Source organism: Symphalangus syndactylus, chromosome 23 (assembly GCF_028878055.3).
Source record: "Symphalangus syndactylus isolate Jambi chromosome 23, NHGRI_mSymSyn1-v2.1_pri, whole genome shotgun sequence".
Lineage (NCBI taxonomy): Eukaryota > Metazoa > Chordata > Mammalia > Primates > Hylobatidae > Symphalangus > Symphalangus syndactylus.
Window position 1 is genome coordinate 55,269,666 of NC_072445.2, and position 20,195 is coordinate 55,289,860.

The window sequence follows — 20,195 nt, forward strand, 5'->3', positions numbered from 1 at the left end:
ATCCCACCAGTGTCCTTTTTTCTGGACTACGATCCAATTGAGGATCACACATCATATTTAGTCACAATGTCTCCCTTATCTTCTTTAACATGGAACAATTCTTTAGTCTTTGTCTTTCATGACCTCAGTACTTTCGAAGAGTACTGGCCAAGGCTGGACATCGTGGCTCATGTCTGTAATTTCAGCACTTTGGGAGGCTGAGGTGGGTGGATCACTTGAGTCCAAGAGGTTGAGGCTGCAGTGAGCTGTGATCACACCACTCCAGCCCGGGTGACAGAGTGAGACCCTGTCTCAAAAAAAAAGAAAAAAAGTACTGGCCAATTATGTTTCAAAATGTCTATAAATTTGGATTTTTCTATTTCCTTGTAATTAACTGTAAGTTAGTATTTTTTTTGGCAAGAATACCAGAAGAGTGATGTTATATCCTTCCCAGTGCATCACATCAGGAGGCACATAATGTTGATGTGTCTCATTACTGTTGACATTAATTTTGATCACTTTATTAAGGATGTGTCTGCCAGGTCTCTCCTCAGTTAACACTGTTTTCCCACTTTTAGTTAATGATTATCCTATGGGCAGATACTTTGAGGCTGTGTAAATATCCTGTTTCTTTTTGTGCTTTTACCCACTAATTTTATCATCCATTAAAATTCTTTTTAAAACAATTATTACTATTGTGTTTACTAATTGGAGATTTTTTTTTTCTCATCATTTCTTTTAAAATTACTAACTGGGGCCGGGCACAGTGGCTCACGCCTGTAATCCCTGCACTTTGGGAGGCCGAGGCGGGAGGATCAGGAGTTCAAGACCAGCCTGGCCAACATGGTGAAACCCCGTCTCTACTAAAAATACAAAAATTAGCAGGGCGTGGTGGCATGCACCTGTAATCCCAGGTACTTGGGAGGCTGAGACAGGAGGCTTGCCTGAACTCGGGAGGTGGAGGTTGCAGTAAGCCGAGATTGCACCACTGCACTCCAGCCTGGGCAACAGAGTGAAACTCCGTCTCAAAAAAAAAAAATTACTAATTGGATTTCTATTACAAGGAAGAGTTTTTCTCTTCTCTCTTATTGATTTATTTATTCAATTATTTACATCACCATGGACTCAGGGATATTTGTTTTATTCTTTGAGTTATAATCCATTAATACCATTATGTATTTTGTTGCTCAAATTGTCACAGATTTGGCCACTGGAAGCTCTGTCAAGTTGACGTCTGTGTCCTTGCAACATGTCCCCATTATTTTTTGAGTGTTTCCTTCCCAGCACCACAGGATATTCCACATTCATCTTTAGATAGTATTTCCTTTTAATGTGTGGTTTGCATTTCAAATTATTTTTTGCTTTTTTTAGGTATGAGGATACATGGGCTGCACTTCACAGAAGAGCCAAAGAATGTGCAAGTGCTGGAGAGGTAAAGAATTGGCTAATCTTATACATGTGGCAAACTTTCCTTTTTCAGTGCTAAATGGTATTTTTTAAAAATTGAATTTATAATTGTTTGTGTCAAAGTGTTTTGCAGGATATCTGAAATTGAATCTAGTCATTGATGATGAAACTCCCTGAATCAAGCACCTTTTTATCATTTCTCTGTCAAGTAATTTAGTTTAGCTGAGCTAGAGAGTTTATAACTCTTATTCTAAGGACAGGTAAATACTTGTTTTATGTAGATATAATGCTCTGAATTTTAGTCTGATGAATTTGCAATATATGTAAATTATAAGACATCTCTTTCTACCCTATATAAGACATCTCTTTCTACACTATTTAAGAATTCCTTACTATTTGGTCAAAAAAACTTAAAACTTTGCTCAGTCTATCCAAAATTATTAATTTGCCTAACAAATAAATACAAAAATTTCAGGGGTCATCCTCAGTTCACTTAGGAGAACAAAGTATTTTTAAGCACTAGTGTCTTGTAATTTAAATGACTTGATAAATGTACGTAGCCAAAATCGAATACTCTCTTTGGTGTTGTTGATATCAATCAAACCTTACTTTTTTCTGAAATGATTTCTGTAATTCTGATTTTAAATAAATTTAGACTGATTTTCTTTACCATTTACCTAAATTAATGAAGCTATAATAGTTATATATAACAGGAATATATATGATGAAATGTAGGCACTAGCATTTCTCTTAGAACTTACTGAGAAGAAGAAAATGTAGGTTTCTGGTAGTAAGCAGAATAGATACTTTGAAAAGCCCTACAGCTATAAAACACTTAATTTGGATATATTTTTTAAAAGTTCTTTAAGATACATTAAGCCCACAAAAATTAAGGGAAATGTAAAGGGCCAACAACAACAACAACACAACAAAACAGAACAGGGAACTGAAATCAGAGTCATTAAAACAAAACAAAACATGGAAGTCAGGATCAAAATACTAACACAAAAGCTTTGGAGATTTGTGGGAATAGGAGACTTTGTCTGTGGGGATCTGAATCTGAGACTTTTGATAAAGCTGTTTGGACTTTGAGGTGGCTACATCCCCCCGGTGAAAGCTTAAGCTAGGGACAAAAAATGTACCTGTTGGCTAAAGGAGTCAACAAGGAAACCTGTCTGTCTACCTAAAAGGTTGGCATAGCCTCGTTTCTTGATTTGTTACCATGGTACTGGCCTCATAGGAGTATGGGGTTCTAAGTTATATTTCCTGCCTGATCAAGGAACCTCTAAGTTAAGAAATGAAAGAGTTGGCTGGGCACGGTGGCTCACGCCTGTAATCCCAGCACTTTGGGAGGCCAAGGCAGGTGGATCACCTGAGTTCAGGAGTTTGAAGCTAGCCTGGCCAACATGGTGAAACCCCATCTCTAATAAAAATACAAAAATTAGCTGGGCGTGGTGGCACATGCCTGTAATCCCAACTACTCGGGAGGCTGAGGCAGAAGAATCGCTTCAACCTGGGAAGCGGAGGTTACGGTGAGCCGAGATTGTGCCATTGCACTCCAGCCTGGGTGACAGAGCAAAACTGTCTCAAAAAAAAAAAAAAAAAAAAAAAAAAAAAAGAAAGAAAGTTGCAGGTGATTTGTGTTCTTTGACACCCAACAAAAACAAATGTGAATTCTCCATGGATGAAACTGTCTAAACTTAGGTCCCTCAGATTTCCACAGATTAAATCAGGCTCCCTGTCCTCAAAATATTAGCAATCACACAAGTAAACCACCAAAAGTTTGAATCACCAGAACCAGAGTAAGATTTAGACCCACAAAGGACTGTAGATACTGCACTATTGACTATTGACTGTTAAATAGTTATATATAAAATCTTTCAAGAGATAAAAGATGGACTTAAACATGAGTAAGGAAGAAGGCACTATCAAATATTTTAAAGTCATTGAAATTACAAACCCAAAAGATGTGCTTAACAGCAATTTGAGGCAGCTGAAGAAAGAAATAGTGAAGTAGAAGAGAGAGTCAAAGAGTACACAGAAAGGATCTCAGAAAGAAAATGGAAAATATGAAAGAGGAATTGATAGGCAGAGAATACTTATAAACGGTCTTTAGGTTGAACCAGGTGAGATGCCAATATTCGACGAATTTTTATCTGTAGAATTGCAGTTTCGTATGAGTTAGCCCAACATATCCAGTAAACCTAAATAGTTCTAGAAAGAGCATGAGGGAAAGACAGTGTAGGAAAAAAATGTCTGAGAGTTTTCCATAAATGAGATATGTAAATCCTCAGATCCAGAAAGTACAACAAGCAAGCAAGATAATAATCCATTCCTAGACACCTCATACTGGAACTACAGAACCCAGTTGGGCACGGTGGCTCACGCCTGTAATCCCAGCATTTGGGGAGGCTGAGGCGGGTGGATCACCTGAGGTCAGGAGTTTGAGACCAGCCTGGCCAACGTGAAACCCCATCTCTATTAAAAATACAAAAATTAGCTGGGCATGGTGGTGTGCCTGTAGTCCAAGCTATTCGGGAGGCTGAGGCAGGAGAATCGCTTGAACCTGGGAGGCAGAGGTTGCAATGAGCAGAGATCATGCCACTGCACTCCAGCCTGGGCAACAGCAAGACTCTGTCTAAAGCAACAACAACAAAAACTACAGAATCCTGAAGGAGAGGAGAAGATCTTAACTAGAGAGAAGACAGATCACTTATAAATGAATGAGTTCCACAGCAAACTTTTCAAACTGTTGTCAAGAATTAGAGTAAAAGTAAGACATACTCAGATAGAAACAGATTTTTCTATCAGCAATCATCCAATAAAAGAACTTCTAAAGAATGTAATTCAGGAAAAAGGGAAACACATTTTAGAAGATGGGTCTGAGATGTAGGAAGGAATAGTGAGCAGAGAAAATGGTAATAAACAGATAAATCTAAACAAACAGTGGGACATATATATTAGTTATCTAATTTGTGGGGTTAAAATGATAGAAGAATAATGCTAGATAACAAAGCATGTAAGATGGAAGGCAGATTATCAGCATTCAAGCATTCTAACACTTTTGTATTATTTGGGGGAAATGTATTGATATTGATTAACCTCACTTTTAAAAGTTAATTATGGAGGGCAGAATTTCAAGAGTAACCACATACAAAAAAAATAGAAAGTGGTTGGGTGTGGTAGCTCACACCTATAATCCCAGAACTTTGGGAGGCCAAGGCAGGTGGATCACTTGAGGTTAGGAGTTTGAGACCAGCCTGAGCAACACAGTGAAATCCTGTCTCCAATAAAAATACAAAAAATTAGCCTGATGTGGTGGCAGGCACCTGTAATCCCAGCTACTTGGGAGGCTGAGACAGGAGAATCACTTGAACCCGGGAGGCAGAGGTTGTAATGAGCTGAGATTGCACCACCACACTCTAGCCTGGATAACAGAGCAAGACTCCGTCTAAAAAAAAAAAAAAAAAATGTTTATCTTCTAAACTAGTAGAAAAAAACTAGAACAATGAAAAAGAATTCAGTCAATGCAAAAGATGACAAGAAACCAGAGGAAAATGTACAACAGCAGAATAAACAGAATAAGATAGTAAATGTGAATATATCTACAGCCTTAATATTTTTAAATGATTAATCTAGACTGCTAAAGGGTATAGTTTGAAAGACGAGGAAAAGTCTATTAATAGTTCATAAGCTACTTACAAGAGAAACACCTAGAACATTAGGACACAGAAAGATTGAATGTATGGGCATACCTCAGAAATATTGTCAATTTGGTTCCAGACCACTGCAATAAAGCGAATATTGCAGGAAGGCAAGTCACACAAATTTTTTAGTTTCTTAGTGCATGTAAAAGTTATGTTTATACTATACCATTGTCTATTAAGTATGTCTAAAAAAGCAGTGTAATGCCTTAATTAAAAAATACTGTATTGCTTAAAAAATGCTGACAATTGCCAGAGCCTTCAGTGAATCATAACCTTTTTTCTGGTTGAGAGTTTGTTTTTGTTTTTTTTTAATGTTTATAGCTGCCGACTGATCAGGGTGGTGGTTACTGAAGGTTGGGGTGGTTGTGGCAATTTCTTGAATAAGACAGCGATGAAGTTTGCTGCATCTATTGACTCTTCCTTTTGCAAAAGATTTCTCTGTAGCATGCAATGCTGTTTGATAGCATTTTACCCATAGTAGAGCTTCTTTCAAAATTGGAGTCAATCAACTCCTCATCCATTCATGTTTGATCATGAGATTGCGGCAATTCAGTCACATCTGCAAGCTCCACTTCTAATTCGAGTTCTTTTGCTATTTTTACTGCATGTGGAGTTACTTCTGAAGCCTTGAACCCCTCAAAGCCATCCATGAGGGTTGGAATCAATTTCTTCCAAACTCCTCTTAATGTTGGTATTTTGACTTCCTCCCATGAATAATGAATGTTTTGTGATGGCATCTAGAATAGTGTATTCTTTCCAGGAGGTTTTCAATTTAGTTTGCTCAGATCAATTGAAGGAACTTCTATCTACGGCAGCTATAACGTTATAAAATGTATTTCTTAAACAATAATACATAAAAGTTGATATGACTCCTTAATTCACAGGCTACAGAATAGATGTTGTGTTAGCGGGCATGAAAACAATGTTAATTAACAGTTGCTTGTGTGCAGTAACTTGGTGTCTCCATGCTGGACACATATAAGTCATGCATATTAGCTGTCGATACTCTGTTCATACAGCCTCAGTGTGTAGACAATTTAAATTTCTAACAATTCTGATGTTCTAACAATTGTATTTGAAATGCAATTCGAGAATCTACCCACACATTGTTTTAAAATGTGTATCAAGCTTAAATATAAAGTTTTCATATATATATAAAACTTGCTATTGATATTTGCAAGCCTTATGAATATTGGATAATAAAAGGCATTCTACCTGGGAGACATTCTTCCATGTATGCCTATGGTGGCAAACCAAATCCAGCAATGTATAAAAACAAAATACACTAAGTTTATTCCAGGATTAAAATGTTTATTTGACATTAGAAAATCTTTTACATGCAATTGACCTTGTTAAATATTAAAAGTGAAAATGATCATCAGATGCAGAAAACACATTTCATAAAATTAAATACCTATTCAGGGTAAAAAGTTATAGCAAATTTTTAATGGAAGACAGCTTCTTTGTCCTGATATCTACCAACAACCTGCAGTATTTGACTTGCAGTATTTTAATCCCATATTCGGCCATCTTGCTAAATTCTCTTATTCTAATACCTTGTATTTGGGGGTGTGATTTGTTTTGGGTAGATGGTAGGTTTGTTTGTTTCCTTCTAAGCCATACAATTTTTAATTTTTCATGTTTCCATGTTTCTTATAGTGGGTAGAAACTCTAGTATAATGTTGAATAAAAATAGTTGAAGACCTTGTTCACATTTTGGCTTCATTAGACTTAAATGTGAAAAGGAAAACTATACATTTTTTAGAAAATAGTAGAAGAGAGTATGTTTAAGACCTTAGGGTGGGAAAGATTTCTTAAGTAAGATATGAAAAGCACCAGCCATAAATAAATATATTGATAATTTTTGTCAAAACTTTTTTTAATCAACACAGTGAAAAATTAAGTGATTTATAAGACAGAGGATAAGTGTTCAGAAAATATGAATAACCCCTATCAACCAATAAAAAGAGAATGAAAATAACCCAGGAGAAAAGTGAGTAAAAGATATCAGCAGGCATATTGCAGAAAAGAAAACAGGAATGGCCAATACACAGTAAAATATGTTCAACCTTGCTTAGTATCAAGGAAATGCAAATTGAAACCCCAAATTTTCACTCATTAGATTACCAAAAATTTAAGAAGCTTTGAGCTTTCTGTGCAGATGGTCATTATTTGCAGATGACAGTTTTGTTTCTTTCCTCGGAAGAAACGTGATGATAAACAACTAGAACTTGGGAGTATAAATTGAAACAATCACGTTAGAAAAAATGAGTTGGCATTAAGTAGAAGTTAAAGTTGCACATGCCTTTCAAGCAACAATTCTGCTTCTAGGAATTTTTGCAGAGCATTACATCCAACCTGCAGGGGCTGGGGAGGGGGATCTCATTACCCTAGGCCCTGGGCGATGAGGAGATGGATATCTTGGACACATCTGCAATTCATTTGTGAAATCCTTGCACATGTGCACCTTGAGATTTGTACCAGAATGTTTTTTTTTTTGTTTTTTTTTTTTTATTATACTTTAGGGTTTTAGGGTACATGTGCACAATGTGCAGGTTTGTTACATATGTATCCATGTGCCATGTTGATTTCCTGCACCCATTAACTCGTCATTTAGCATTAGGTGTATCTCCTAATGCTGTCCCTCCCCCCTCCCCCCACCCCACAACAGTCCCCGGAGCGTGATGTTCCCCTTCCTGTGTCCATGAGTTCTCATTGTTCAATTCCCACCTATGAGTGAGAACATGCGGTGTTTGGTTTTTTGTCCTTGCGATAGTTTACTGAGAATGATGTTTTCCAGTTTCATCCATGTCCCTACAAAGGACACGAACTCATCATTTTTTATGGCTGCATAGTATTCCATGGTGTATATGTGCCACATTTTCTTAATCCAGTCTATCGTTGTTGGACATTTGGGTTGGTTCCAACTCTTTGCTATTGTGAATAGTGCCGCAATAAACATACGTGTGCATGTGTCTTTATAGCAGCATGATTTATAGTCCTTTGGGTATATACCCAGTAATGGGATGGCTGGGTCAAATGGTATTTCTAGTTCTAGATCCCTGAGGAATCGCCACACTGACTTCCACAATGGTTGAACTAGTTTACAGTCCCACCAACAGTGTAAAAGTGTTCCTATTTCTCCACATCCTCTCCAGCACCTGTTGTTTCCTGATTTTTTAATGATGGCCATTCTAACTGGTGTGAGATGGTATCTCACTGTGGTTTTGATTTGCATTTCTCTGATGGCCAGTGATGAGGAGCATTTCTTCATGTGTTTTTTGGCTGCATAAATGTCTTCTTTTGAGAAGTGTCTGTTCATGTCCTTTGCCCACTTTTTGATGGGGTTGTTTGTTTTTTTCTTCTAAATTTGTTTGAGTTCATTGTAGATTCTGGATATTAGCCCTTTGTCAGATGAGTAGGTTGCAAAAATTTTCTCCCATTGTGTAGGTTGCCTGTTCACTCTGATGATAGTTTCTTTTGCTGTGCAGAAGCTCTTTAGTTTAATGAGATCCCACTTGTCGATTTTGGCTTTTGTTGCCATTGCTTTTGGTGTTTTAGACATGAAGTCCTTGCCCACGCCTATGTCCTGAATGGTATTGCCTAGGTTTTCTTGTAGGATTTTAATGGTTTTAGGTCTAACATATAAGTCTTTAATCCATCTTGAATTAATTTTTGTATAAGGTGTAAGGAAGGGATCCAGTTGCAGCTTTCTACATATGGCTAGCCAGTTTTCCCAGCACCATTTATTAAATGGGGAATCCTTTCCCCATTTCTTGTTTTTGTCAGGTTTGTCAAAGATCAGATAGTTGTAGCTATGTGGCATCATTTCTGAGGGCTCTGTTCTGTTCCATTGATCTATGTCTCTGTTGTGGTACCAGTACCATGCTGTTTTGGTTACTGTAGCCTTGTAGTATAGTTTAAAGTCAGGTAGTGTGATGCCTCCAGCTTTGTTCATTTGGCTTAGGATTGACTTGGCGATGCGGGCTCTTTTTTGGTTCCATATGAACTTTAAAGTAGTTTTTTCCAATTCTGTGAAGAAAGTCATTGGTAGCTTGATGGGGATGGCATTGAATCTATAAATTACCTTGGGCAGTATGGCCATTTTCACGATATTGATTCTTCCAACCCATGAGCATGGAATGTTCTTCCATTTGTTTGTATCCTCTTTTATTTCATTGAGCAGTGGTTTGTAGTTCTCCTTGAAGAGGTCCTTCACATCCCTTGTAAGTTGGATTCCTAGGTATTTTATTCTCTTTGAAGCAATTGTGAATGGGAGTTCACTCATGATTTGGCTCTCTGTTTGTCTGTTATTGGTGTACAAGAATGCTTGTGATTTTTGTACATTAATTTTGTATCCTGAGACTTTGCTGAAGTTGCTAATCAGCTTAAGGAGATTTTGGGCTGAGACAATGGGGTTTTCTAGATATACAATCATGTCATCTGCAAACAGGGACAATTTGACTTCCTCTTTTCCTAATTGAATACCCTTTATTTCCTTCTCCTGCCTGATTGCTCTGGCCAGAACTTCCAGCACTATGTTGAATAGGAGTGGTGAGAGAGGGCATCCCTGTCTTGTGCCAGTTTTCAGAGGGAATGCTTCCAGTTTTTGCCCATTCAGTATGATACTGGCTGTGGGTTTGTTGTAGATAGCTCTTATTATTTTGAGATACGTCCCATCAATACCTAATTTATTGAGAGTTTTTAGCATGAAGGGTTGTTGAATTTTGTCAAAGGCCTTTTCTGCATCTATTGAGATAATCATGTGGTTTTTGTCTTTGGTTCTGTTTATATGCTGGATTACATTTATTGATTTGCGTATGTTGAACCAGCCTTGCATTCCAGGGATGAAGCCCACTTGATCATGGTGGATAAGCTTTTTGATGTGCTGCTGGATTCGGTTTGCCAGTATTTTATTGAGGATTTTTGCATCAATGTTCATCAAGGATATTGGTCTGAAATTCTCTTTTTTGGTTATGTCTCTGCCAGGTTTTGGTATCAGGACGATGCTGGCTTCGTAAAATGTGTTAGGGAGGATTCCCTCTTTTTCTATTGGTTGGAATAGTTTCAGAAGGAATGGTACCAGTTCCTCCTTGTACCTCTGGTAGAATTCAGCTGTGAATCCATCAGGTCCTGGACTCTTTTTGGTTGGTAAGCTATTGATTATTGCCACAATTTCAGAACCTGTTATTGGTCTATTCAGGGATTCAACTTCTTCCTGGTTTAGTCTTGGGAGGGTGTATTTGTCGAGGAATTTATCCATTTCTTCTAGATTTTCTAGTTTATTTGCATAGAGGTGTTTGTAGTATTCTCTGATGGTAGATTGTATTTCTGTGGGATTGGTGGTGATATCCCCTTTTTCGTTTTTTATTGCATCTATTTGATTCTTCTCTCTTTTCTTCTTTATTAGTCTTGCTAGCGGTCCATCAATTTTGTTGATCTTTTCAAAAAACCAGCTCCTGGATTCATTAATTTTTTGAAGGGTTTTTTGTGTCTCTATTTCCTTCAGTTCTGCTCTGATTTTAGTTATTTCTAGCCTTCTGCTAGCTTTTGAATGTGTTTGCTCTTGCTTTTCTAGTTCTTTTAATTGTGATGTTAGGGTGTCAATTTTGGATCTTTCCTGCTTTCTCTTGTGGGCATTTAGTGCTATAAATTTCCCTCTACACACTGCTTTGAACGTGTCCCAGAGATTCTGGTATGTTGTGTCTTTGTTCTCGTTGGTTTCAAAGAACATCTTTATTTCTGCCTTCATTTCATTATGTACCCAATAGTCATTCAGGAGCAGGTTGTTCAGTTTCCATGTAGTTGAGCGGTTTTGACTGAGTTTCTTAATCCTGAGTTCTAGTTTGATTGCACTGTGGTCTGAGAGACAGTTTGTTATAATCTCTGTTCTTTTACATTTGCTGAGAAGAGCTTTACTTCCAACTATGTGGTCAATTTTGGAATAGGTGTGGTGTGGTGCTGAAAAAAATGTATATTCTGTTGATTTGGGGTGGAGAGTTCTGTAGATGTCTATTAGGTCCACTTTATGTAGAGCTGAGTTCAATTCCTGGATATCTTTGTTAACTTTCTGTCTCGTTGATCTGTCTAATGCTGACAGTGGGGTGTTAAAATCTCCCATTATTATTGTGTGGGAGTTTAAGTCCCTTTGTAGGTCACTGAGGACTTGCTTTATGAATCTGGGTGCTCCTGTGTTGGGTGCATGTATATTTAGAATAGTTAGCTCTTCTTGTTGAATTGATCCCTTTACCATTATGTAATGGCCTTCTTTGTCTCTTTTGATCTTTGTTGGTTTAAAGTCTATTTTATCAGAGACTAGGATTGCAACCCCTGCCTTTTTTTGTTTTCCAGTTGCTTGATAGATCTTCCTCCATCCCTTTATTTTGAGTCTCTGTGTGTCTCTGCACGTGAGATGGGTTTCCTGAATACAGCACACTGATGGGTCCTGACTCCTTATCCAGTTTGCCAGTCTGTGTCTTTTGATTGGAGCATTTAGCCCATTTACATTTAACGTGAATATTGTTATGTGTGAATCTGATCCTGTCATTATGATGTCAGTTGGTTATTTTGCTCGTTAGTTGCTATAGTTTCTTCCTAGCCTCGATGGTCTTTACAATTTGGCATGTTTTTGCAGGGGCTGATACCGGTTGTTCCTTTCCATGTTTAGTGCTTCCTTCAGGAGCTCTTTTAGGGCAGGCCTGGTGGTGACAAAATCACTCAGCGTTTGCTTGTCTGTAAAGTATTTTATTTCTCCTTCACTTATGAAGCTTAGTTTGGTGGGATAGGAAATTCTGGGTTGAAAATTCTTTTCTTTAAGAATGTTGAATATCGGCCCCCACTCTCTTCTGGCTTGTAGAGTTTCTGCTGAGAGATCAGCTGTTAGTCTGATGGGCTTCCCTTTGTGGGTAACCCGACCTTTCTCTCTGGCTGCCCTTAACATTTTTTCCTTCATTTCAACTTTGGTGAATCTGACAATTATGTGTCTTGGAGTTGCCCTTCTCGAGGAGTATCTTTGTGGCGTTCTCTGTATTTCCTGAATCTGAATGCTGGCCTGCCTTGCTAGATTGGGGAAGTTCTCCTGGATAATATCTTGCAGAGTATTTTCCAACTTGGTTCCATTCTCCCCATCATTTTCAGGTACACCAATCAGACGTAGGTTTGGTCTTTTCACATAGTCCCAAATTTCTTGGAGGCTTTGTTCATTTCTTTTTAATCTTTTTTCTCTAAACTTCCCTTCTCTCTTCATTTCATTCATTTCATCTTCTATCAGCGATACCCTTTCTTCCAGTTGATCGCATCTGCTACTGAGGCTTCTGCATTCTTCGCGTAGTTCTCGAAACTTGGCTTTCAGCTCCACCATCTCCTTTAAGCCCTTCTCTCCATTGGTTATTCTAGTTATCCATTCTTCTAATTTTTTTTGAAAGTTTTTAACTTCTTTGCTATTGTTTTGAATTTCCTCTCGTAGCTCAGAGTAGTTTGATCGTCTGAAGCCTTCTTCTCTCAACTCATCAAAGTCATCCTCCATCCAGCTTTGTTCCGTTGCTGGTGAGGAACTGCGTTCCTTTGGAGGACGAGAGGTGCTCTGTTTTTTAGAGTTTCCAGTTTTTTTGGTCTGTTTTTTCCCCATCTTTGTGGTTTTGTCTACTTTTTGTCTTCGATGATGGTGATGTACAGATGGGTTTTTGGTGTGGATGTCCTTTCTGTTTGTTAATTTTCCTTCTACCAGACAAGACCCTCAGCTGCAGGTCTGTTGGAGTTTACTAGAGGTCCACTCCAGACCCTGTTTGGCTGGGTGTCAGCAGCGGTGGCTGCAGAACCGCGGATTTTCGTGAGACCACAAATTCAGCTGTCTGATAGTTCCTCTGAAAGTTTTGTCTCAGAGGAGTACCCGGTTGAATGAGGTGTCAGTCTGTCCCTACTGGGGGGGTGCCTCCCAGTTAGGCTGTTCAGGGGTGAGGGACCCACTTTAGGAGGCAGTCTGTCCGTTCTCAGATCTCCATCTGTGTGCTGGGAGAACCACTACTCTCTTCAAAGCTGTCAGTCAGACAGGGACATTTAAGGCTGTGGAGGTTCTCGCTGAGTTTTTGGTTGTCTGTGCCCTGCCCCCAGAGGTGGAGCCTACAGAGGCAGGCAGGCCTCCTTGAGCTGTGGTGGGCTCCACCCAGTTCGAGCTTCCTGGCTGCTTTGTTTACCTAAGCAAGCCTGGGCAATGGCGGGCGCCCCTCCCCCAGCCTCATTGCCGCCTTGCAGCTTGATCTCAGACTGCTGTGCTAGCAATCAGCAAGACTCTGTGGGCATAGGACCCTCCGAGCCAGGTGCGGGACACAATCTCCTAGTGTGCCGTTTTCCAGGCCCGTTGGAAAAGCGCAGTATTAGGACGGGACTGACCCGATATTCCAGGTGCCGTCTGTTTCCCCTTTCTTTGACTAGGAAAGGGAACTCCCTGACCCCTTGCACTTCCCGAGTGAGGCAATGCCTCGCCCTGCTTCGGCTCGCGCACAGTGCGCTTCACCGACTGTCCTGAACCCACTGTTAGGCACTCCCTAGTGAGATGAAACCGGTACCTCAAGCAGAAATGCAGAAATCACCCATCTTCTGTGTCGCTGGGGCTGGGAGCTGGAGACCGGAGCTGTTCCTATTCGGCCTTCTTGGCTCCACCAGTACCATGGGTAGGAGCTAAAACCCCTGGTTTGGTGTCCTTGCCTCCAAGTCTCATGAACTTGCTTCACTGACTCCTAAAGTCACATAGGTGATAAAGGTGTCCCTGAATCCAAATTCACATATTCTTTCTATTGAGACAGGCAGGTGGGAAGGGCTCCCTGGCAAAACTCCAACCGGCCAGTGCACTGAGAGGAGTGTACCAGAATGTTTGTAGCAAGCTTGGTTTAATCTTTGGACAGCTCCAAAGTCCATCTGCATGGAAAAGTGTGGTATTATTCATAAAATACCGTATACAGCAGTGAAAATTAGTGAACTACTACCCCTGTATGTATCAACACGGATGAATCCCATGTTAAATGAAGACTGTGTCCTAGAGAGGAGCTTTAACAAAAATCATTCTTTTGATTATAAGAAGCATTAACAATATATACAGGAGAAAGAATTTCCTGTAAAATCTGTTACTGAATTTATGCTACCTTAGGATCTTAAATTTTTGTGTAATTAGTTATTGTAAAACCCACAGCTCATCAAAAGTACTTATATTGCTTTCCAGAAATAGTACCCAGCCTTAAAAATGAAAGTTTATTTTAAAGCCTTCTGTGGTGTATTATTGAGATACATGTAAATATTTAAATGTATATCTTTAATATGCATAGTATTAAACTTGTCATTTTGTAAATTTATTTTGTCAGACCTGCTCATGTGTCTTTGGTGGGCTTTACCTAAACAGCATAACCTCCTGGGGCAAATATACTTTTGGACAATTCCATCTTGTTTAACAAATTATTTTATACTCATCTACTTTAAAGCTAATTATTAAAACTATATAGTCTTAGAATTCAGAGCAATAGTTTATAAAACAAGCAGCTGTGATCAAAGGTAACTTTGTTGTCTAGGCTTGTTTTCTTTTTTTGAGACGGAGTCTCGATCGGTCTCCAGGCTGGAGTGCAGTGGTGTGATCTCGGCTGTCTGCAACCTCTGCCTCCCAGGTTCAAGCGATTCTCCTGCCTCAGCCTCCCGAGTAGCTGGGACTACAGGCGCGTATGCCACCATGCCCAGCTAATTTTTGTATTTTTAGTAGAGACAGGGTTTCACCATGTTGGCCAGGATGGTCTCGATCTCTCAACCTCATGATCCGCCAGCCTCAGCCTCCCAAAGTGCTGGGATTACAGGCATGAGCCACCGCGCCCAGCCTGTCTAGGCTTTTTCTAAACAAGGGTTTCGATTTTTTTTCTCCTTTAGCAATGTATGAAAAAAAAAATACCATAAATAGTTAATACTTAGGGCTTAAACTCTGAGGGCAGTTTTCTAAAGTTAGACTTTCAGTGTTTTGCCTCTCCTGTTATTGTGAAATATTAGCTTGCCTTCAAATTGAACTTTCAAGATTCATGGTTTTGTTTAACAGTTTGACATTAAGCCAGTTGAATTTGACTGTTTCACTCTCTGCGTTCAGGATGGATTTCCTCTGCATGTGGCAGAAAGTGAACTGAACTTACTGTTGGAAATCCTGGTTTCTGCTCCTTGCTGCACAAATACATGTTGACCTTGGGCAGATAACATGGCCTCTCTTAGTTTTCTGATCTATAAAATGGCTTAACACTACTTATTCTTCTTCTCAAACTTGTGTGGAAATCAAATAAAATGATGTGTTCCTTAAAACTCTGAACTGCTGAGTTTTATACTAAGATCCTATTCTACATCATTGGTGTACCTTTTCATCATTGGTGTGCTTTTTCTTCCTTCTCCTAACCTCAATATCTGCCAGAAAGAATTTTGGAATAAAGCACTATGGGTTTGTCTTGCTCCTTAAACTTAATTTCCTGGGGGTGAATCTCGGTTTATTCTGAGTTACTTCGAGGTGGAAAAATTGAACTTCCGGAGATAGCTTTTTTTTATCATTAAGAAATTAGACATGATAAAATGAATAGGTAACAGTACAGTTTTTCAGAACCCTTTCTTTTGCTAGATTTTTACTTTTCTTCTTCCCTTTATATACCCTTATAGCACAATCCCTAGTAGGTTGATTAAGGGCATAGGCTTACTGTCAAACTCCCTGGGATGGAATCTAAGTCCACTGTGGTCCTTGAGGAAGTAACTTCTATTACACCTCAATTTTTAAAATCTGTATAATGGAGATTATAATATTGCTTAGTGTATAGAGTTGCTTTGTGGTTTAAATGAGGTAATATATGTAAATTGCTTAGCACAGGGTCTGGTACTTAGAAAATGTTCAAAATGTTTTAGTATTGTATAATTATTGATAATTTCTGAGAATCTGTTTACCCTTCCATTCTTTTAAACTTAAGTGATAGTTTAGTGTTCTCTGATATAGTTTTTCTACATATGCTTGTATTCTATATTCAGAATTTAATTTTCAGTTTTATTGCAGGTATGAACTAAACTGTAGTTAAATTTTAATATTTAAACATTGCACTTTAATTTTCAGTAAGAAATGGTTAATATCTAAAAATTATTTATTCTAGAGTTTTCAAATTATAAACCAAAATAGCCCATAATATAGGAATTTTTTTTTTTTTTTTTTGGAGACGGAGTCTCGCTCTGTCGCCCAGGCTGGCGTGCAGTGGCGCAATCTTGGCTCACTGCAAGCTCCGCCTCCCGGGTTCATGCCATTCTCCTGCCTCAGCCTCTCCAAGTAGCTGGGACTACAGGCGCCTGCCACCACGCCCGGCTAATTTTTTGTATTTTTAGTAGAGACGGGGTTTCACCGTGGTCTCGATCTCCTGACCTCATGATTCGCCCGCCTTGGCCTCCCAAAGTGCTGGGATTACAAGCGTGAGCCACCACACCCAGCCTAGGAATTTTTTTTTTGAGAGTTTGAAATCTGAAGTTAAGAGAATTTATGAGGGCTGCCACTGAAATATAAACAATAAGAGGGCAGGAATCATTACATCTATACCCAAAATAGGGCTTAGCAAATAGTGGGTGGTCAGTGAATTTTGTGGAATATTATAAATGAATTTTGTGAACATAGATCCTTGTTTCAAGCTTTGGTTTCCTTACTGCATTGTAGCTGTTTTTTCAGTATGTTTTAAGCTACTTTTAAAGATGTTTTTAAAGACCAGTTGGCAACAGACATTTTTAAATACACAAAAATAATGAGAAATGCAGTTTGCGTGAAACTTGGTGTGGCCTCCCAGCTCAGTTGAGGCTTGAATGTGAGAGATTATGTGTTTATCTCTCCAGCGTGGGCTGAGAAACCACAGGGAGATGTGTCATAGCTTAGTTCTTTATTTCAAATGAGAATTCCTACTATAGTGAAATGTACAAAAACAATCTAGTACTACATACAAATAATTTTGTATCTTTGATATATTCATTCCTCCAAAGTTCTTTCTTAATATTTAAGTGGAACTTAGTAAGAATCAGTTGTAGTCACATTCTAACAAAGAGCCTTAATCCTGGCAGGGCACAGTGGCTCATGCCTGTAATCCTAACACTTTGGGAGGCCAAGATGGGTGGATTGCTTGAGGCCAGGAGTTCAAAACCAGCCTGGCCAACTTGGTGAAACCCCGTCTCTACTAAAAATACAAAAAATTAGCCAGGTGTGGTGGCAGGTGCCTGTAGTCCCAGCTACTGGAGAGTCTGAGGCAGGAGAATCTCATGAACGTGGGAGGCAGAGGTTGCAGTGAGCCAAGATAGCACCACTGCACTCCAGCCTGGGCAACAAGAGCAAAACTTCGTCTCAAAAAAAAAAAGAAAAAGAGAGAGAACCTTAATCTTGAGATGTGCAAATTGTCTCTTTTGAATATTCAGATTCATTTTCTTCTGTCATATAATGGGTTTTGTTACCTTTATTTTTTATTGTACAGATTATGGAGTTTTTTCCACAGTTCTTGCTTATTCATGTTGATATTTTCAAAAGATCACCTCTTCTTGCTCTTTCTAAATCTTTCTAGGCCCTTGTCCCTCCCACTATGTTAAGACCAAAACAAAATTGTCTCGGAGAAACTAATGTCTCTCATTTTCTTTATAGTCTTTAGCAAAAGAAGTTAGAATTATCTTAGGCTATTCTAGAATTTCACAACCTTGCTATTAGGAAGCCTTTACATCTGCTGAATTCCTCATTAACTTAAATCGTTTCCTCTTTTTCTGGAATTCTGGAATTGGCCAGTTTCCTCAAAATTCCTTTATATACTTTATGCAATAAGTATTCCTGTTTAAATGTAAATTGAATCATGGTATATTCTAAATGTATTAGGGAACTTTTCTTTGAGGACTTCCTTTTGTAAACCAATAATTACCCGTTAATTATGTTTTATGTTTGTTTTCTTTTTGATTGTTAGTGGTAGTTTTTTTTTTTTTTCTAGATTTAGATTTTCAAATACATGGTCTGCTTAAAACAGGGTATACTTAGAAGTGACTTCTAAAGTCATTTTTAAACTTTCTCTTCTCTGGGTTAAGATGCACTGATACAAGCAGTAATTTGAGGTTTCCTGCACTGAATATTAAGTTGTTTCTTTTCTAAAAATGAAAACAACTTCAGTCTCTTTTAGAATGTACCGTAATCTCTACTGAGTAGAGGGGTTGTTAGAGATAACATTAAATCTCATTATGTTAACTGTACTTTCTTTGTGCCTAAAACCTGGTTTCACTTTACCCCCTCTCTTGTGTGCTGCAGCTGGTGGATAGCGAGGTGGTCATGCTTTCTGCTCACTGGGAAAAGAAAAAGACAAGCCTCGTGGAGCTGCAAGAGCAGCTCCAGCAGCTCCCAGCTTTAATCGCAGACTTAGAATCCATGACAGCAAATCTGAGTAAGTCCAATGTTTTCATTGTACATTACTTTTAGGAATGAAAACAACTTGGGCAGGGTTTGGTGTAATTTCAGAGCTTTTTAGGAACACATGAAATTCTGGGTTAACAGGATTTTTTGGAAAATCATGATTTCTACTTAATTTCATATTTTGATTAGTTGAGGATTCGACAGAAAATGATGTAAAGTGTAGAAATTAGTTCTGTTTCTGCCTCAGGTCAGCCCAGGACACATAATTATAATTAGGTTGATTCTTAAAGTGACTCAGGTTGTCTTTGTTGACATTTGGTCTCTGTTCAAAAGCATACATATAGAAAATGGATTAGGTGACTTTGTCCTGACTGTAGAATGTATTCCAGAAATTGTTGCTTTTAAAATTTAGATCTGCTAGAACTTCATGTCTTGTAGTGTATTTTTTTCTCTTCAAACGGATTAGAGATCAAACAAACCTGGTTAAATGAGGGTACTTGTGCTGGGTGTGGTGGCATGTGCCTGCAGTTGCAGCTATTCTGGAGACTGAGGCAGGAGGATTGCTTGAGCCCAGGAGTTTGAATCCAGCCTGGGCAACATAGTGAGACCTTGTCTCAAACAACAACAACAACAAAGTAAATTAGGGTACCTGTTTGGCTAAATTTATGCTCTGTGGAAATTTATTTTTTTGTTGTTGTTCATTTGGATGGATTATGTTGGTATTCTTTTTTTCTTGGGTTTATATTCAGAAAATTATCTTTTACGTTGATGATGCCACATCTAAGGATAATATTGTAGCTTACTATTTCCTAATCAAGCTTAAGATCTTAGTAAAGTAGGAGGTAGGAGCTGTCTGAATGAGCTAATAACCTGTTTTAGTCTTTTAGGTGGGAAGCTAAAGATACCCTATTATCTCCTCCTGTTTTTAATATTGCCTTATTCAAAGCAAAACAAGACTGATTTACAAGGCAAGTAATTGGCAAGTCATAAGACAGTTTTTTGTGTGTGAACAAAATAGATATGTAGTATTTGGAGTGCTGTTGCTGATAACAGTAGCTAACGTTTATAGCACCTACTCTATGTCAGAGATTATTAGATGATTTACAGATACTATCTGTAATTCTCACAAGAACCCTACAAAAGTAGCTTTTATTATTCCCAATTTACAGATAAACTAAGGCTTGGAGAGGTTGCAACTTGCTCAGAATCATAAAATTTATAAATGCATCTAGGATTCCAACCACATTGATGATATCCTCAATATCAGTATGAGGCAGTAGGATGAAGTGATGAGGCAGTACGATGGGAGCTCTCAGTAGGTCTCTATGAACTGTATTCTTCAAGTCCCCTGGCTGTTGCCATGCCTTTCAGGGTCAGTGTTTTGTTATTTCTGAAGGCAGGGCATGGAAAAGAGATTCTAGGTCTTAGAGAAATGTAAAATGGCTGTGGTTGCCCTCTGCATTGGCTTCCTCTTACAGGTGTAGTAATGGTCCTTCCTAAGCCTTGGACGTAGCCTTTAAGATGTTTGGAACATTCTTCGTAGCCACTCTCTTTCAGCTCATCTTCCTGTATCTCTTTGAGTCACTTGCTTTTCATTGGTTGTATGTTTCTTTGCAGACATGTTCTCTTATGATAACCTCTTTTCTTTCCCCAGCTGAGAGTAAATCTGTTTACAGATAGTTGTTGTTTGCTTAATACCA

At 38.6% G+C, this 20,195-nt stretch overlaps 1 protein-coding gene across 3 annotated transcripts in view; it reads left to right on the forward strand.

Annotated features, from left to right (window-relative positions):
- DTNBP1 (dystrobrevin binding protein 1) overlaps window positions 1-20,195 on the forward strand; it is a 146,844-nt gene that overhangs the window by 19,545 nt on the left and 107,104 nt on the right. For all 3 annotated transcript variants that reach the window (XM_055264047.2, XM_063632870.1, XM_055264048.2), the window contains 2 exons: window positions 1,351-1,411; window positions 18,394-18,526. In XM_055264047.2, the coding sequence (XP_055120022.2) occupies window positions 1,351-1,411; window positions 18,394-18,526 (194 nt within the window). The remainder of the gene's footprint in view (window positions 1-1,350; window positions 1,412-18,393; window positions 18,527-20,195) is intronic.